This window comes from Herpailurus yagouaroundi, unplaced genomic scaffold, assembly GCF_014898765.1.
Source record: "Herpailurus yagouaroundi ecotype Mexico unplaced genomic scaffold, PumYag 29, whole genome shotgun sequence".
Lineage (NCBI taxonomy): Eukaryota > Metazoa > Chordata > Mammalia > Carnivora > Felidae > Herpailurus > Herpailurus yagouaroundi.
In genome coordinates, this window is record NW_024412377.1 from 81,519,765 (window position 1) to 81,534,470 (window position 14,706).

Here is a 14,706-nt window from a genome sequence, read left to right on the forward strand (position 1 = left end):
TCCCCTACAAAGGAGGAGTCTCATATCCAGCATTTATAATAGCCACATTTCCCCTAATTCATGGAGGTCCAAAGCCTTCAAAGAAGTTGCCCATATGATGGTAATTATTTTATGCCTAAAAACCCGTGAGTTTCTAGAGCATAGCCTGCCATGGACCTCCCACACAGCATAGAGTTAGTGTGACATAGCCAAACAGTTAAGAGCATAGGCTTTGCAGCTGGATTTAGATTAAATATTAGATCTGCCACTTAGTAGTTGGATGGCCTTGAACAAATTACTTAACTTCTTTTGTGCCTCAGTTTTATCATCTATTAAAAAGGGATAATAATAGTATCTACTTTGTTCGGTTATTATGGTGTTTAAATGGGTTTGTATAGGTAATTGGCTTGTATAATATCTGGTACATAGAAAAAGTTGTGTTTGTTTTGATGATGATGATGACGATGAAGTTTTCTCATTTAGCAACTAAGACCTCCTTCCAGTAAGAAATCAGCATGACAAGAATAATATCCAAGAGGAGCAGAAGCAGAGACAGGTCAATTTTCTGAGCCAATTCAGGATCTGCTCTTTGAAAATGACACAATAAGTAACTATCTCTCAGGGTCCTCTTGACTATCAACCAAAAAGGTAGCATCCCTATCATTTATCAAGAGGTATAATAAAAAATAGAGTTACCCTTCTAGCATGTTGTCAGAAATAAATCCCTTAGGTTTAGAAAATGAATGGCTCCATTTTGCCTTGGACTTTATAGCATTTAGAGACCTATTATATCCCAATTCCAAGGGCATTATCTCTCTAAACTATCTGTGTTGCTGCTCTTCTTTATTACTATGTAAATGAGATTAATAGAAGCTGCATTTGAATTCTCCTCTGCAAATCAAAAGAGGAATCACTAAATAATAAAATCCCAAAAGTACAGGTAACTCTTACTATTAAGCTGCCATGAATCTATATTCAAAATTTCAATACCAATTACAGATTATTTTTCTAGTTAAATAACATGTGTGACAAGGATGTTTTAACCAGTGTAATATTAGTCTTTAAACTATCTTGTGGAATAATTTTTTAAAAATCAATTTGTTTAAATGCCAGTTACTACCATTGTTCTAAGATAATAAAGGGTTCTTTTATCTCAGAGCCTAATTTAAGGAAAGAAAAAAAGCTGCAGGTCTACAAAGAATGACATAGTACCACTTTGATAAAGCCTTCTCTTTTTCTAAAAGTGTGGAGGTGGGAAGTGAGGGCAAGAGGAGGGAAAAACATCTACCCTTTTTTGTACCATGATCCTACTGGACCTTTCAAGAAAATAATGTTCAGTACACAAGGAGAGAGAAATAATAGGTGGTGTCACAGTGTATCATTTTTAGGACAGAGGTGCTGTGCTGGGAATGTTTGCCAACAATTGGATTCTATTGGCTCAGGCGAGAGACTTTGCTATCCTGGCCTTAGTTCCCATTCTGTGTAAATGGAAACACAGGTGGTGGACTTCTAGGAACACACTTGTCAGAAGGTGACAACTCAGTTTCTCCTCCTACAAAAGCAAAGAGGGTTAATCCATCAAAGCATAAGCTTCCTTTTATGTGTTCAGTGTGCACACATTTCTCAGAGCATGGGTGGTTGGTCAGGACACTTTCAGTTGCAAGTGAGGGAATCTTAACTCAAAGATTAAGTAAAATGGGCATTTAAAAAAAAAATTACTCAAGGGATGGTCTAGCTTCAGGCATTCCAAGATCTGGGAGCTCAAATAATATGCTGTCAGGACTTCAATCACTGTCTCCATCTCTTAGTCTCTTGCCTCCAATTAGCTTCATTCTCAAAAAGTAAAAGAAATCTTGCCTGGCGGCAAGCTCCACATGGCTCACATGGAACTTAAAGCTGAAGAATTTAGAGAAAGACTAGAATTCTCTTGCCTGGAATGTACAACAATCCTTGAAAGCTGTCTGGGAAGAGGAGCCTCATGAGAGAATCAAAAGGAGTGAGGGAGAGCTCCTTCCCAAAAAGGACAAAATGCTAGGAAAAAAAAAAAAGTGGCAGATATCTGCTACATTAGGAAAGACCTCGAATTAAAGATAACTACAGGGGCACCGGGGTGGCTCAGTTGGTTAAGTGTGGGACTTTGGCTCAGGTCATGATCTCACAGTTTGTGAGTTTGAGCCCCAAGTTGGGCTCTGTGCTGACAGCTCAGAGCCTAGAGCTTGCTTTATATTCAGTGTCTCCCTCTTGTCTCCCTCTCTCTGCGCCTTCCCACCTCACATTCTGTCTCTCTCTGTCTCAAAAATAAATAAAGGTTAAAAAAAAAGATAATTATATTGTTCTGACTTAGGATTCCTATCCAGTATTAATATGAAGAAGCAGAAATATCATTTAGTAAAAGGAGACCAAGAAATGATCTTTGGTACTTTAGAATAAAAGATACATGAAAGAGAATTATTTTGGATAGTCAATTTCAAATTTTTATATTCCATGCTGAGCAAAATAGATGTCTACTATAATAGTGTCTAAAAGTAGCTGGTTGACAGAGTTGCTCAGAGCTAACTTTTCCCCTCTTTTCTGTTAGCTCCTCCAAAGTATCAACAGCCTTTACACTGCTTCCAAAATGCAGTAACGTCGTGAAATAAATTCACATTAAAGTTCTCTTGACTTATTGACCCTCCTGAGGTCAGGGACATGGTGGGAAAGGACGATTATTATCCCCACATTTTCAGAATTGATGTTTTAATGCTAGAATCTGCTCTGTTTTAGAGATTGACATTTCCCTCCAAGTACTCTGAAATCATAAATTACCCTCTTTGCCTGATTACAAAACCAGTCTTCTTCAGGCTTCCAGCCCCAATCAGAGTTACAGGAGAACCCTGATTTCCCAATTAGCCTGGAGTTTCCTATTAAAATCTCAAACTCCTCTTGGTACCAGAAAACCCTCAGTTGCTTTAGTTTGGTAGTATATGGTTAGAGGAAGGGAAGAGGGCTTAAGAGGAGAATTCTGTTCTACTTACCCTACTAGGACTGGTCAGAATAACCTAATCCAAGGAGGTCACTAGGGATGGAGTGAGGAGCTACTTCACCAAAAAGTATGGAATAGAAACCATGATTTCTAAAAGTGTCAGAATTGCTCACGATAGTATCCATAGCTAACACTTCCTGAACTCTTATATTATACCAGCCACTATTCTAAGTGCTATACATGCAATATCTCACATGTTTGCAACAATACTCTTGAGGACAAATGACTTACCTAAGGTCACACCACTAGTCAGTGGCAGAAGCTGGAATTTGAATCACATACTTCAACTCCAGTACCCTTTCAACAACCAGGTACCCTGATACCTGCACTTCAACAAATACTGATGGGAAGGAGACCAGCAACAAAGGTTGACCAAAAAGTTAATATGACCATGTACCATGGATTCATGTGCAAATAACAGTTTGCCCTCACTTATGTTTTATAATATCTATTTTTTAATCTTCAGACATGGGACCAGATGTGCAGGAGAAATTGCCATGCAAGCAAATAATCACAAGTGTGGGGTCGGAGTTGCATACAATTCCAAAGTCGGAGGTAAAGCAGAGGGTTGCTCCTGCAGTTCTGCACTTCAATTTGACTCTTGCATCACTTGGTGTAAATGAGGTGGGAAGGGGGGCTTTCAACAACCAGAAGAAGAAATGAATTCCATGTAGAATGTACTGCAGGATTTGCAAACAAATCAATGGATCTGGATTCCTAAAAAATGATAGCTGAATACAGCCTGTACATCTTTGTGGAGAGAAAAATGGAAATGTTGAAAAGCTTTTGAGCCAAATCTAATTTTCTCTGTGTGCTAATTTACAAGGGTTTGTTATTGAGTACTTGCTAAAGGAACAGAAGGAGGAGGTAAATTTAGGAAAAGACTTTCTCTGCCTCTCAATTCTGTAGTTCTTCATTTCATAGCAAATAACAGTCTTAAAAAAATAAATGAATACGTTCTTGTTATATGAAGAAGCTAAAGGTTATCTTTGACAGCACGGATTTAGAGTCCCTAGCTATTTCAGTCAATGCCTCTATTGGGAAATATATAGTAAGTTCCATCAGGGCAGTTTAATAAAGGAATTATTTGTAAGACTTAAAGGAAGCCATTATTATATTATACACTTAATATACAATAACATATTGTATATTACAATATACATTATATTATATTGTGTATATTATAATATACAATATAACTAATAGGAATTAAAATAAAAACTTGAAAAAAAAGAGATAAGGGAAGCCAACAAGGGCTAATAAATAAGAGCAGATGTGATGACCTTTGGGCCTAAAGGAGCATGGGAAAGGAGAGGTCAGTGGCAACTGTAGAGAGAAAGCTGTGGCCATAGGAGAGAACCACTGTACAGGAGCTGTAGCCCTGAGTTACAACAGAGCTTCTTCTAGGCAAGGAGTGTCCCAGGGAATGAGTCGCCCATTCTCTTCCCACCCCCCATTCTCCTGCCTGTTGGTTGAACCCAGTGAGAAGGCAAGAGAACTCATTGGTGAGGTCCATATCCCTGTGAAGAAGGGTGGACAGTAGACCTACACTGGCTCACATTCTCTCTCCTCTTTTCACTGTCCTTACCTTGGTCTTTCGCAGGTTACAAACTTTGAGTTTAGTTTGTTTTCTAAAACTGCTATAAAAAAAAAGATCAACTGTAGAACATGCCAATGATAGTAAAACTGCTTTAAACTCGACCTGAGGATGCCTTGAATTTGATTATGATTTCCTGTTTAGAAATCAAATAAATACACATCCTGGCATGGATAATGAATCACTAATACAGCATACTATTAAACTTTGCGTCATTCCTGATTTCTTTGATACTAGCATAGTCAAATGCCATGGGATTTTTTTTTTCCTTTTTAAGTGCCATGTTAATTTAAAGAAAATGAAGACAGGGGCACAAATTAGGTAATCACTTAGAGAAATAATTCATTTTTTAAGATGATGTACTATCTAGCTATAGTTTGTGAGAGAATTTTCTGATCCCTTCATTTTATTGAGGAGTAATCAGAAACAAGTTTCTCAAGGTAACAGCTATTTGTGGCAGTGTAGAACCAAAACACAAGACTTCCGATTGCAAGTCTACTGAGATTTTTTTTTCATTATTCCACCCTTTGGTGATCTAGTCCCAAATGCATTTTTTAATAATACTTTTCATTTATTAGGGACTTACTGTATGTCCATCACTGATCCTATAATACATTGTAGGTTGTGTATTCTGTTAGTTAACAGGTTGATTTTAGGTGCCAAATTTCTGGGATTCAGGTCTCAGCTCCCCAATATCAAGTTGTATGATCCTGAGCAAGCCATTGTGCCTCTTACAGTCCACCTATAAAATTGGGAAAATTATAGCATCTACCTTAAATGGTTGTCAAAAAGATAGAAGAGAGTCCATATGTTCAAGGCCTGTAGAATGTTAGCTGCGTATAGTACATCCTCAATGCATGTAAGCTGCTATCTGTTATCATCCCCATTTTAAACTGAAAAAAAAAAAACAAAAAACAACTGAGGCACAAGAGGTTGAGTGGCTTGCACAAGATCACAAAGCTAGTAAGTACAGCTGGGATTTTTCTTTTTCCAAAATAAATTTTCAAATAACTTTGTTTTAATCAATGTGACTTTAGCTAATTATGTTAATTACATATTCTTTTACCTATGCTCCATAGTGAATAATGGGGTACAAATCTAAGGCTGTGCAGTTAACTATATTATCAGCCTGAAGCCAGGAATAACCAGGTAGCTGCTCGTATTTGTCTCAATTGCCTTTGCCTTCCTGGCTCTTGAATACATGAGTCTGATAATGCGTGACAGCCTGTTAGAAAGCACAAAGAACTACCATGTCTGCCTTCTCCTGATGAAAAATGATTCCCCCTTAGGAGCAAAATCCATGGCAATGATTTCATCCTTGAGATTATTTAGAAGAAAAGGAAGCATGTTCCTTGAAAATATTTCTTAGCAAACATATAAAAGAATGGCCTCTGGGTTATTTTTAATCAGTGCTTAGAAACAAGAGTTCTTTCCCTGTTTGTTAGTTTCCTATTGTGGGTAGATCTTTTCAAGCTGCACAGTGTTCCATACAAAATCCTTCATATAGCACAGGATGGGCAACAGTTATTTGTGGTATAGTCATGAACAGACATGTCAAGGTAGGGCTGTTTGTTGGCTCCTTCTGAAAACTATCCTGTCATTTTCAGGTTATTGAGGTAGTGAATGGAGGGGAGGTATTTTGTAATCAATAACAATCATGGCCACTGCTTAGTGCATTTAGTTATTTCCAAAGGGAAGATAACAAAGTTTATGGACACTGTGACTTGTATCTTCCTTCTGTGCTCATAGTAGCCTGGTCATGGGCACCTGAGACATGCAGTGGTTACCTTCTTTTAAACTCTTTTGCGAGTCTTTTATAAAATGAATATTAAGACCACTATGCCATTCTACATGTTCATGCTGACATCCACTTATGTGTTTTTTGTTTGACTTTCTGTTTAGGCATAAGAATGCTGGATGGCATTGTGACTGACGCTATTGAAGCCAGTTCAATTGGATTCAATCCCGGACATGTGGATATTTACAGTGCCAGTTGGGGCCCTAATGATGATGGGAAAACTGTGGAAGGGCCTGGCCGACTAGCCCAGAAGGCTTTTGAATTTGGTGTTAAGCAGGTGAGATACTTAATATAGATCTACCTGAAATGAAACCTGGCCATTTGTATATGAAGGAAAGGGAAGAACACTTAGTTTATATCAAAAGAAATGGCTTTGAATTTCTTATTGTTGCTTACAATTTGAAATGCATTTAGAGAGCCAAATCATTCTTCAGAGGGATGGAACTGAAGGGTTAAGGGAGTTTTCCCTAATTGGGTCTGACATTCAATAGAGATTCATTACTCTTAGAGTATTTACTTAAAAAATACTATGAATATGTCCTTTCTCATTTTTCTGCTGCTTTAAGATTTTTACACTAGGTAAACTACTACCCAGACTTCTTTCAAATCTCTAGAGACACATCCTTAAATATAGCTACATGCTACTTCCTCTTTTGTATGTGCCTGGTACATACTTGTGCCTTGATTGTGTTGCTCCATTTACCGCATTCTTACCAGGATTCTAAGGCCTTGTTCTGCACAGGATAAAACAAAAGTAGAAACTTTGGAGAGCACAAATTGAGAAGTCATAGAAAGAGTAGCCTTGACGAATTTCTTTCAACTGAAGAGTCCCTTTTAATGCAGCTGCAAAACAGATCTGAATAATGTCTGATTTTGTCATTCTATCAGTCAGCCAGAAGATTTAAGCAGAAAGAGAGGAAGTTCAAAGATTCAAACGCAGCAACATAAGCCAAGGAAAGAGTGAGAGAATACAAGCAAGTGCTAAAGGCCAGATTGTGAATCCTTACAATAAGGAAAAGAAAGAAAGAAAGAAAGAAAGAAAGAAAGAAAGAAAGAAAGAAAGAAAGAAGGAAAGAAAGAAAAGCACTCACTGACTCATCCCAGAGAGGGCCCAGATGAAGGAGGACTAGCAGAGCCATGGCCCAGTGGCTTGTAATATGAAGTCTTGTGAGATTTCCAGCATGGATGCTGGAGCACCTGGCATTGAAACAGACTCCAAATAAATGTCTCTGGGAACTTCATGCATGTATTTGTTGGGGATTTTATGGGGATGTGACAGTGATCCCAACAGATGATAGATGTGATATAGTCTGGCTTTTCTTTTAGGGAAGACAAGGAAAGGGCTCCATCTTCGTCTGGGCTTCTGGGAACGGGGGACGTCAGGGAGATAACTGTGATTGTGATGGCTACACAGACAGCATCTACACCATCTCCATCAGCAGTGCCTCCCAGCAAGGCCTGTCTCCCTGGTATGCTGAGAAGTGCTCCTCCACCCTGGCCACCTCATACAGCAGTGGCGATTACACCGACCAGCGAATCGTATGTTGCTTTTGTCTAACTCCTCTGCTTAGGTAGGGGAGCAGGGCTTGCATTCAACAAGATCCTTTGGTCAGTACCTTTGGCAAAATTGCTTGGCTTAAGCTTGATGACTCAGCTGGGGAGATTCACACTTTGCTCACCTGAAAGGCTGACATCTATTGGGGAGTTTTCTCTCTCAAGGATAATGATGCCTCTGCCAAGATGATGTTGCCTCTCTGTCATCTTTAAACCCAGCCCTGGGAAGCCACTAAATTGTCATTACATACAGCCAAGAATCAAAATATCTATTCTGCTTGTGTGATGCCTCCCTGAGAACAGCCTTAAAGGAGATTACAGGGTTGTAGGGGCTTCACCACCCTTGTACTTATTGATCCTTTAATAGCGGGGATATGGTCTAACATGCCCTTTAGCAGATGATAAAAATACAGAACATACAATAGCTATGTTTCCTATGAATGGATAACCTGCAGGAAAATAACGGTCTAAATTTCCCCCGAGATGAACTTCTCAGCATCTGAATAAACAGCTCAGGAAGGTTATATGCTCAGAGAGCATCTCCAGCCCACACTTGGCTGTGCCTTCACTTCCATGAGTCAGACTGCCAAGGGCAATTATTGGATTTCCCTTCAAGGGCACAGTGATGAAGGGCCATTTGGGGGCTTTGCAAACAAAGGGAAGTACTTTTAATTTTAAACTGTATGGTCCCAAATTTTAACTCCTGATACAGAAAGAACCATCTAGCTAAAGTATCTAAATTCTAATCTCTATGAAATAATAGGTCATGATTCATTTAGATTGTAGGTGAACCCCATGATAATTAGACACTGGAATGTGTGTAAGATTCATATTAATGGCGTCTCAAAAAAAATTGCTAGTTCTCTTTTCCATACAGGATCACTATTCTGGAACTCTGCCTGCTTCTGCAACTTACTCTAGTTTAGACAGTAAACCTCTAGCCTCAACTTGAAACATTGGCCTCCCTCTCGTGCCCTTATATTCAATTACTCAAATAATAGATGGTGATATTCTACCCAGAAAATCTTTATGACAGGTATATTTTATAGCCTTTGAAAGAGGCATAGCAGACATGTATCCCACTTATATTCAGAGTCCCTGACTATTGTTGTCCCTAGGGGTATCTAAAGTTGCTTTTCAGAAAGTGGCCTGTTACACATTTCAGTCACCATTTCATAGACTGTCCCTCATCTGAGCTATTATGCTGTGAAGTAGGAGGAAGAGTTTCCATCTTTGTAAAGTTCTCTCCTTAGGTAAATCTGCCATAGGAGAGACAGCTGGTGGATTCTATTTGAGATGGTTGCAATAACATAGCCTTTGTCTTACGCAAACCTTTTCCTCAGCACAGTCATCTCTGGGGGCTTACTTGCGTCAATAGGGAAAAAGGACAACCTTGCTTCCGCAGCCCTCTAAGGAGCAGAGCCACCATAACTTGAGAAATTCAGCGACTCAAAGTGGGAAGCCAAAGGAGGTGATAATAGAACAAATTATTTTTTTACACCTCCCTCCCACACATTGAAATCTCTAGCTAAAAACGATAGTGCAGGAGCCTGGGTGGGTGTCTTGTTAGTAATCCTTTGGCCCGACTACTTGCTAAACCAGCAATGCTATGGTCCTTAAGGCAGACTGATTGGAAGTCTTTTTGGTTTCTTCCCTTCAGTCTTGGCAACCTCTTCATTAAGATAAAATTAGCCTGGGTAATTCCTTACGTGCAGTAATATTGTGTAAGAATGCTTTCACAGACAGGATCTCATTTCATCCTCAGAATATGAGTCAGGAAATGTCAACCTCATTCTACAGATGGGGAAACCATGTGCCCATGGGACACATCTACTGAGTAGCAGTTTTACAATTTGTAACCAGATCAGAATCTGACACACCTTTCATTTATTTGAAAAACACCATTTTCATCATAGTACAAATATGGACACTAACTCATGGCCATCAGATGATATCAACAGTGAGTGCACACTACATACATACTAAGCAAATTTGTGCAAGTAGTTCAAGTGGCCAAAATCAGAATGGCTCTACATCCTCGTGCTGAAGAGACAGTCAGATGTCAATTTGAAGGCAAATGGGAATTTTGCATGAAGCAGAATTTCTAAATATGCCAGACTAAACACAATGGACCTGATGATTAATGGGCCAGCATGATTCACAGTGATTTTGAAACTGTCCCTTCTTTACAGACAGTATTTCGTTTGGGAATCTCAGAAAATATTCATAGTGGGAGTACTTCATCCCCAGAAAAGGCATCTTGATGCCAGAATTATACACAAGTTGTATATAGAGGAGAGTGAACTAAAATATCAGCAGATGGCAAACATCCGCCTATGGTTTAACAGAGGAAGTAGGGAATCGAATCAGCTGAGTTTCCTGATCGTAGCAGATGCAGCCTTAGGTATGGTTAACCCCCAGGGATGGAGAACACTCCTCACATGCTCTCCTGCATTTCTTCCCTTCCGGATGCCACCCAGACCAGTGCCGACCTGCACAATGACTGCACAGAGACCCACACGGGCACCTCAGCCTCAGCACCCCTGGCTGCTGGCATCTTCGCTCTGGCGCTGGAAGCCAAGTAAGGCCCAGAAAACTTCTAATCACCTTTATTGCCTCTCCTTCTTTTTAATAACATATATTGCTTTATCAATTATGCTTACAGTAGGAAACTTAGAAAACTATTAAAATATAAGTCCTCTTCCTGTTAACATCTCCATGTAGATTTAACACACACACACACTTATCTTACAAAATTGGGAACTTAGTATACACGTAATTTTGTAATTTTTTAAATCTACCCTATAATATATTAAGAGCACTTTCTCATGGCCAAATCAATGTTCTTTGACCTTTAAAAATTCATGCTTTCCTCCCAGTTTTTCTCCCACTTAGCTGCAAGGCCTTCTCACTTCTGTTTGTTCCCACCAGGAAAGACTTTGTCCAGATAATTTCCTGTGGGCAGTATTAGGAACAATAAGCTTATAAAACATCCCTCTTTTTTCAGATTATATAAACCAATCCTAGAGCTGATCTAACATATCAGGAAACATGAAAATTAAAAACAGAATTATCTGTTTGTAGTATCCCATTATATAAATGCGAATTATATTAAAGTCATCTAATCATATTTAGATACACACTCTTGTCCATAAATATTGGTTGTTATCTCTGATAATTTCCTCAGGATAAACACCCCTGATTGGAATTTCTGGGTCAAAGGGCATGCATGTTTTAATGATTTGGCTACATACTGACAAGTTACTATCTAGAAAGACCATATCATTTTACATTACCTTCAATACTGTGTCCAAGTGCGAGTTTCCTTACCAAAGTTACTTTTATTATCTTTTAAAATGTTTGCTATTTTAATAGGGCAAAATGGTATCTCAACTTTATATGCTTTTATTTCACTAGTGATGAAGCTCAATATCTTATATTCTTTGGCCATTTATCACCTGTGATTGCTTGTTTATGACCTTGATTTTGTTTTATGACCTTAGTTTAGAAAAGCTATTAATGCTTGGTTAGCTTGACATTTACCTTTTAATTTTACTTATATGTAATTTTTATTGCAATGAAATGAGTATATATACACCTATATTTGTCAGTATCTTTAAGACTTTTTCCTTTGCTTTCATGCTCAGAAAAATATTTACGACCTCAAATTAGATTAACATTTATTTATATGTCTTTTATTATGATTCCTTTGCCATATCTAAATTCTAAATTCCCCTGGAATTTTAGTGTATGATGTTAAAAAAGGATTTGGCATTATTTTTTTCCTCATATTGGTTACCCAATAGTACAACTCTTAATACAGAGGAAAAAATCTAACTGTTGCACACTGTGTATCTACAGCTTTTTATCTGTCCTTGTTTCTGCTTTCTGGTGGCAAGAAAACTTTCAATATCAAGTCAGGTGCTCTGGTTGCATGATAGAGGAGGTGGTTAAATTTGCAAGTTACTGTTATCCTCCCTAATAAGAAGGTTATCATAGAAGAACATCTGTATTCTCTAGAGAAAGAACAAAGCATTCCCCTCACATCATATTCAGTAGACGAGGTTCATAATAGCAGAAAAATAGAACACCTTGGCCTGTGCCATGGCTGGAAAAACTCTGAAGTTGCTAAGTATATGTTCTGGAAAGTCCAATGTAGATCCAGGAGCCCTGGGGCCACCTGTGAAGTTATGGTTTCGTCGTGGTATCTCAGCAATGAGATGGCCACAGTGGCTAAGCAAGACAGGCCTAGGAAGTTTTGCACAAGAATTTACCTAGTTGGAGGGACTGGGAAGATGTCTGGTAAGGGAAGAGAAAATCCAGAGGCTCAGTCAGAAATAGGGAAACTTGAAGCTCTGGGGCCCAGGAGAAGAGCTGCATTGAGAATCTGAGTTCACTTGTAACAGGAGAGGAATGGACAGAAGGCAGAGTCTATGAACACAAGGTCAGACTCGCATCAGCAGATCCAACCCAAATTCAAGGAAAAATAATCTAAGCACTCAAAAGTTCAAGGAACACATGGATTCAAGTTCTAGGCATATCCCTACCTTAGGCAAGTTAATCTCCAGTTGAGGGTTCAATTTACTAGCTCTAAAAGGGAAGGGTTAGGGGCGCCTGGGTGGCGCAGTCGGTTAAGCGTCCGACTTCAGCCAGGTCACGATCTCGCGGTCCGTGAGTTTGAGCCCCGCGTCGGGCTCTGGGCTGATGGCTCAGAGCCTGGAGCCTGTTTCCGATTCTGTGACTCCCTCTCTCTCTGCCCCTCCCCTGTTCATGCTCTGTCTCTCTGTGTCCCAAAAATAAATAAACGTTGAAAAAAAATTTTAAAAAAAATAAAAGGGAAGGGTTAGATCTTTTTTTTTTTTTTTTCCAAATTTCTTCCTTTTTGAAAATTGAAGGTATCATCTAACACGAATTACTGAAGTTGGTGGTGGAACATCCAGAGTCGAAGAAAATAAGGTCAAATGAAAGCAAGCTGTCTCACACAGATGGTGAAATAGGCTGATGATAGTTGTGATTTGAGAATATAAGCTGTTAGTTCCAGGAAGCTATAAAAAAAATTATCCTTAAAATTGTAAGTCTTTTCTACCCAACACTTATCAGATGCATGTAAATAGAAGTATCCAGGCCTAACCCATCCTTGTCTAGTGACCAGTATAGTAGAAACACCTATCTCAATGAACAGATGTAATATTAATTTCATGTAAGAACTGAAAATTAAAATTATAACCTCTGATTTCTAAAATTTCAAACTTTTTTCTGTGCAAGAAGAAAATGATCTAAGAATGATCTAGCCTCATTAAATTCAGTTAATTTTTAATATAATATTTTTAAAGCAGGAGCTTCATGGGTTGCTATGAAATAACATAAATGAGTTACCAGCAGTTCATGAACTTCATTGAAACTAGATGCAGAATTGCTTATGAGTATGTGTATGGCACTTTTCTGAAGGAATGGTTTGTGGGTTCCATGAGCTTCTCACACCGTTCATAATATAAGAGATACTAGGAATCCATGGTGCATATAATAAGAATTTAATTCCTTTCATTTTGATTCAATCGTCAATAAGATAGACATACTGTAGCTTACATTTTATATACGTCCTGACAAAGTACATGGAAATTAGTGAGACATCTGTTCTCAAATAGACAGGTTTCTGAACTCTATTCAATTGTCTACACCAAGATGATTATTTCAGAAACTCTGAATGGCAGAATTTCTTTTTTTTTAAATATGAAATTTATTGTCAAATTGGTTTCCATACAACACTCAGTGCTCATCCCAACAGGTGCCCTCCTCAATACCCATCACCCACCCTCCCCTCCCACGCCTCATAAACCCTCAGTTTGTTCTCAGTTTTTAGGAGTCTCTTATGTTTTGGCTCCCTCCCTCTCTAACCATTTTTTTTTCCTTCCCCTCCCCCATGGCCTTCTGCTAAGTTTCTCAGGATCCACATAGGAGTGAAAACATATGGAATCTGTCCTTCTCTGTATGGCTTATTTCACTTAGCATAACACTCTCCAGTTCCATCCACGTTGCTACAAAAGGCCATATTTCATTCTTTCTCATTGCCACATAGTATTCCATTGCATATATAAACCACAATTTCTTTATCCATTCGTCAGTTGATGGACATTTAGGCTCTTTCCATAATTTAGCTATTGTTGAGAGTGCTGCTATGAACATTGGGGTACAAGTGCCCCTATGCATCAGTACTCCCATATCCCTTGGGTAAATTCCTACCAGTGCTACTGCTGGGTTATAGGGTATGCCTATTTTTACTTTTTGAGGAACCTCCACACTGTTTTCCAGAGCGGCTGCACCAGTTTGCATTCCCACCAACAGTGCAAGAGGGTTCCCGTTTCTCCACATCCTCTCCAGCATCTATAGTCTCCTGATTTGTTCATTTTGGCCACTCTGACTGGCGTGATGTAGTATCTGAGTGTGGTTTTGATTTGTATTACCCTGATGAGAAGTGACATTGAGCAGCTTTTCATGTGCCTGTTGGCCATCTGGATGTCTTCTTTAGAGAAGTGTCTATTCATGTTTTCTGCCCATTTCTTCACTGGATTATTTGTTTCTCAGGTGTGGAGTTTGTTGAGCTCTTTATAGATTTTGGATACTAGCTCTTTGACTGATATGTCATTTGCAAATATCTTTTCCCATCCCATTGGTTGCCTTTTAGTTTTGTTGGTTGTTTCCTTTGCTGTGCAGAAGCTTTTTATCTTCATGAGGTCCCAATAGTTCATTTTTGCTTTT

At 38.8% G+C, this 14,706-nt stretch overlaps 1 protein-coding gene across 1 annotated transcript in view; it reads left to right on the forward strand.

Annotated features, from left to right (window-relative positions):
- Positions 1–14,706, forward strand: part of PCSK1 (proprotein convertase subtilisin/kexin type 1) — a 44,544-nt gene that overhangs the window by 12,480 nt on the left and 17,358 nt on the right. Inside the window, exons 6-9 of the mRNA XM_040448114.1 lie at positions 3,468–3,556; positions 6,501–6,673; positions 7,723–7,935; positions 10,431–10,531. Coding sequence (XP_040304048.1) covers positions 3,468–3,556; positions 6,501–6,673; positions 7,723–7,935; positions 10,431–10,531 — 576 coding nt within the window. The remainder of the gene's footprint in view (positions 1–3,467; positions 3,557–6,500; positions 6,674–7,722; positions 7,936–10,430; positions 10,532–14,706) is intronic.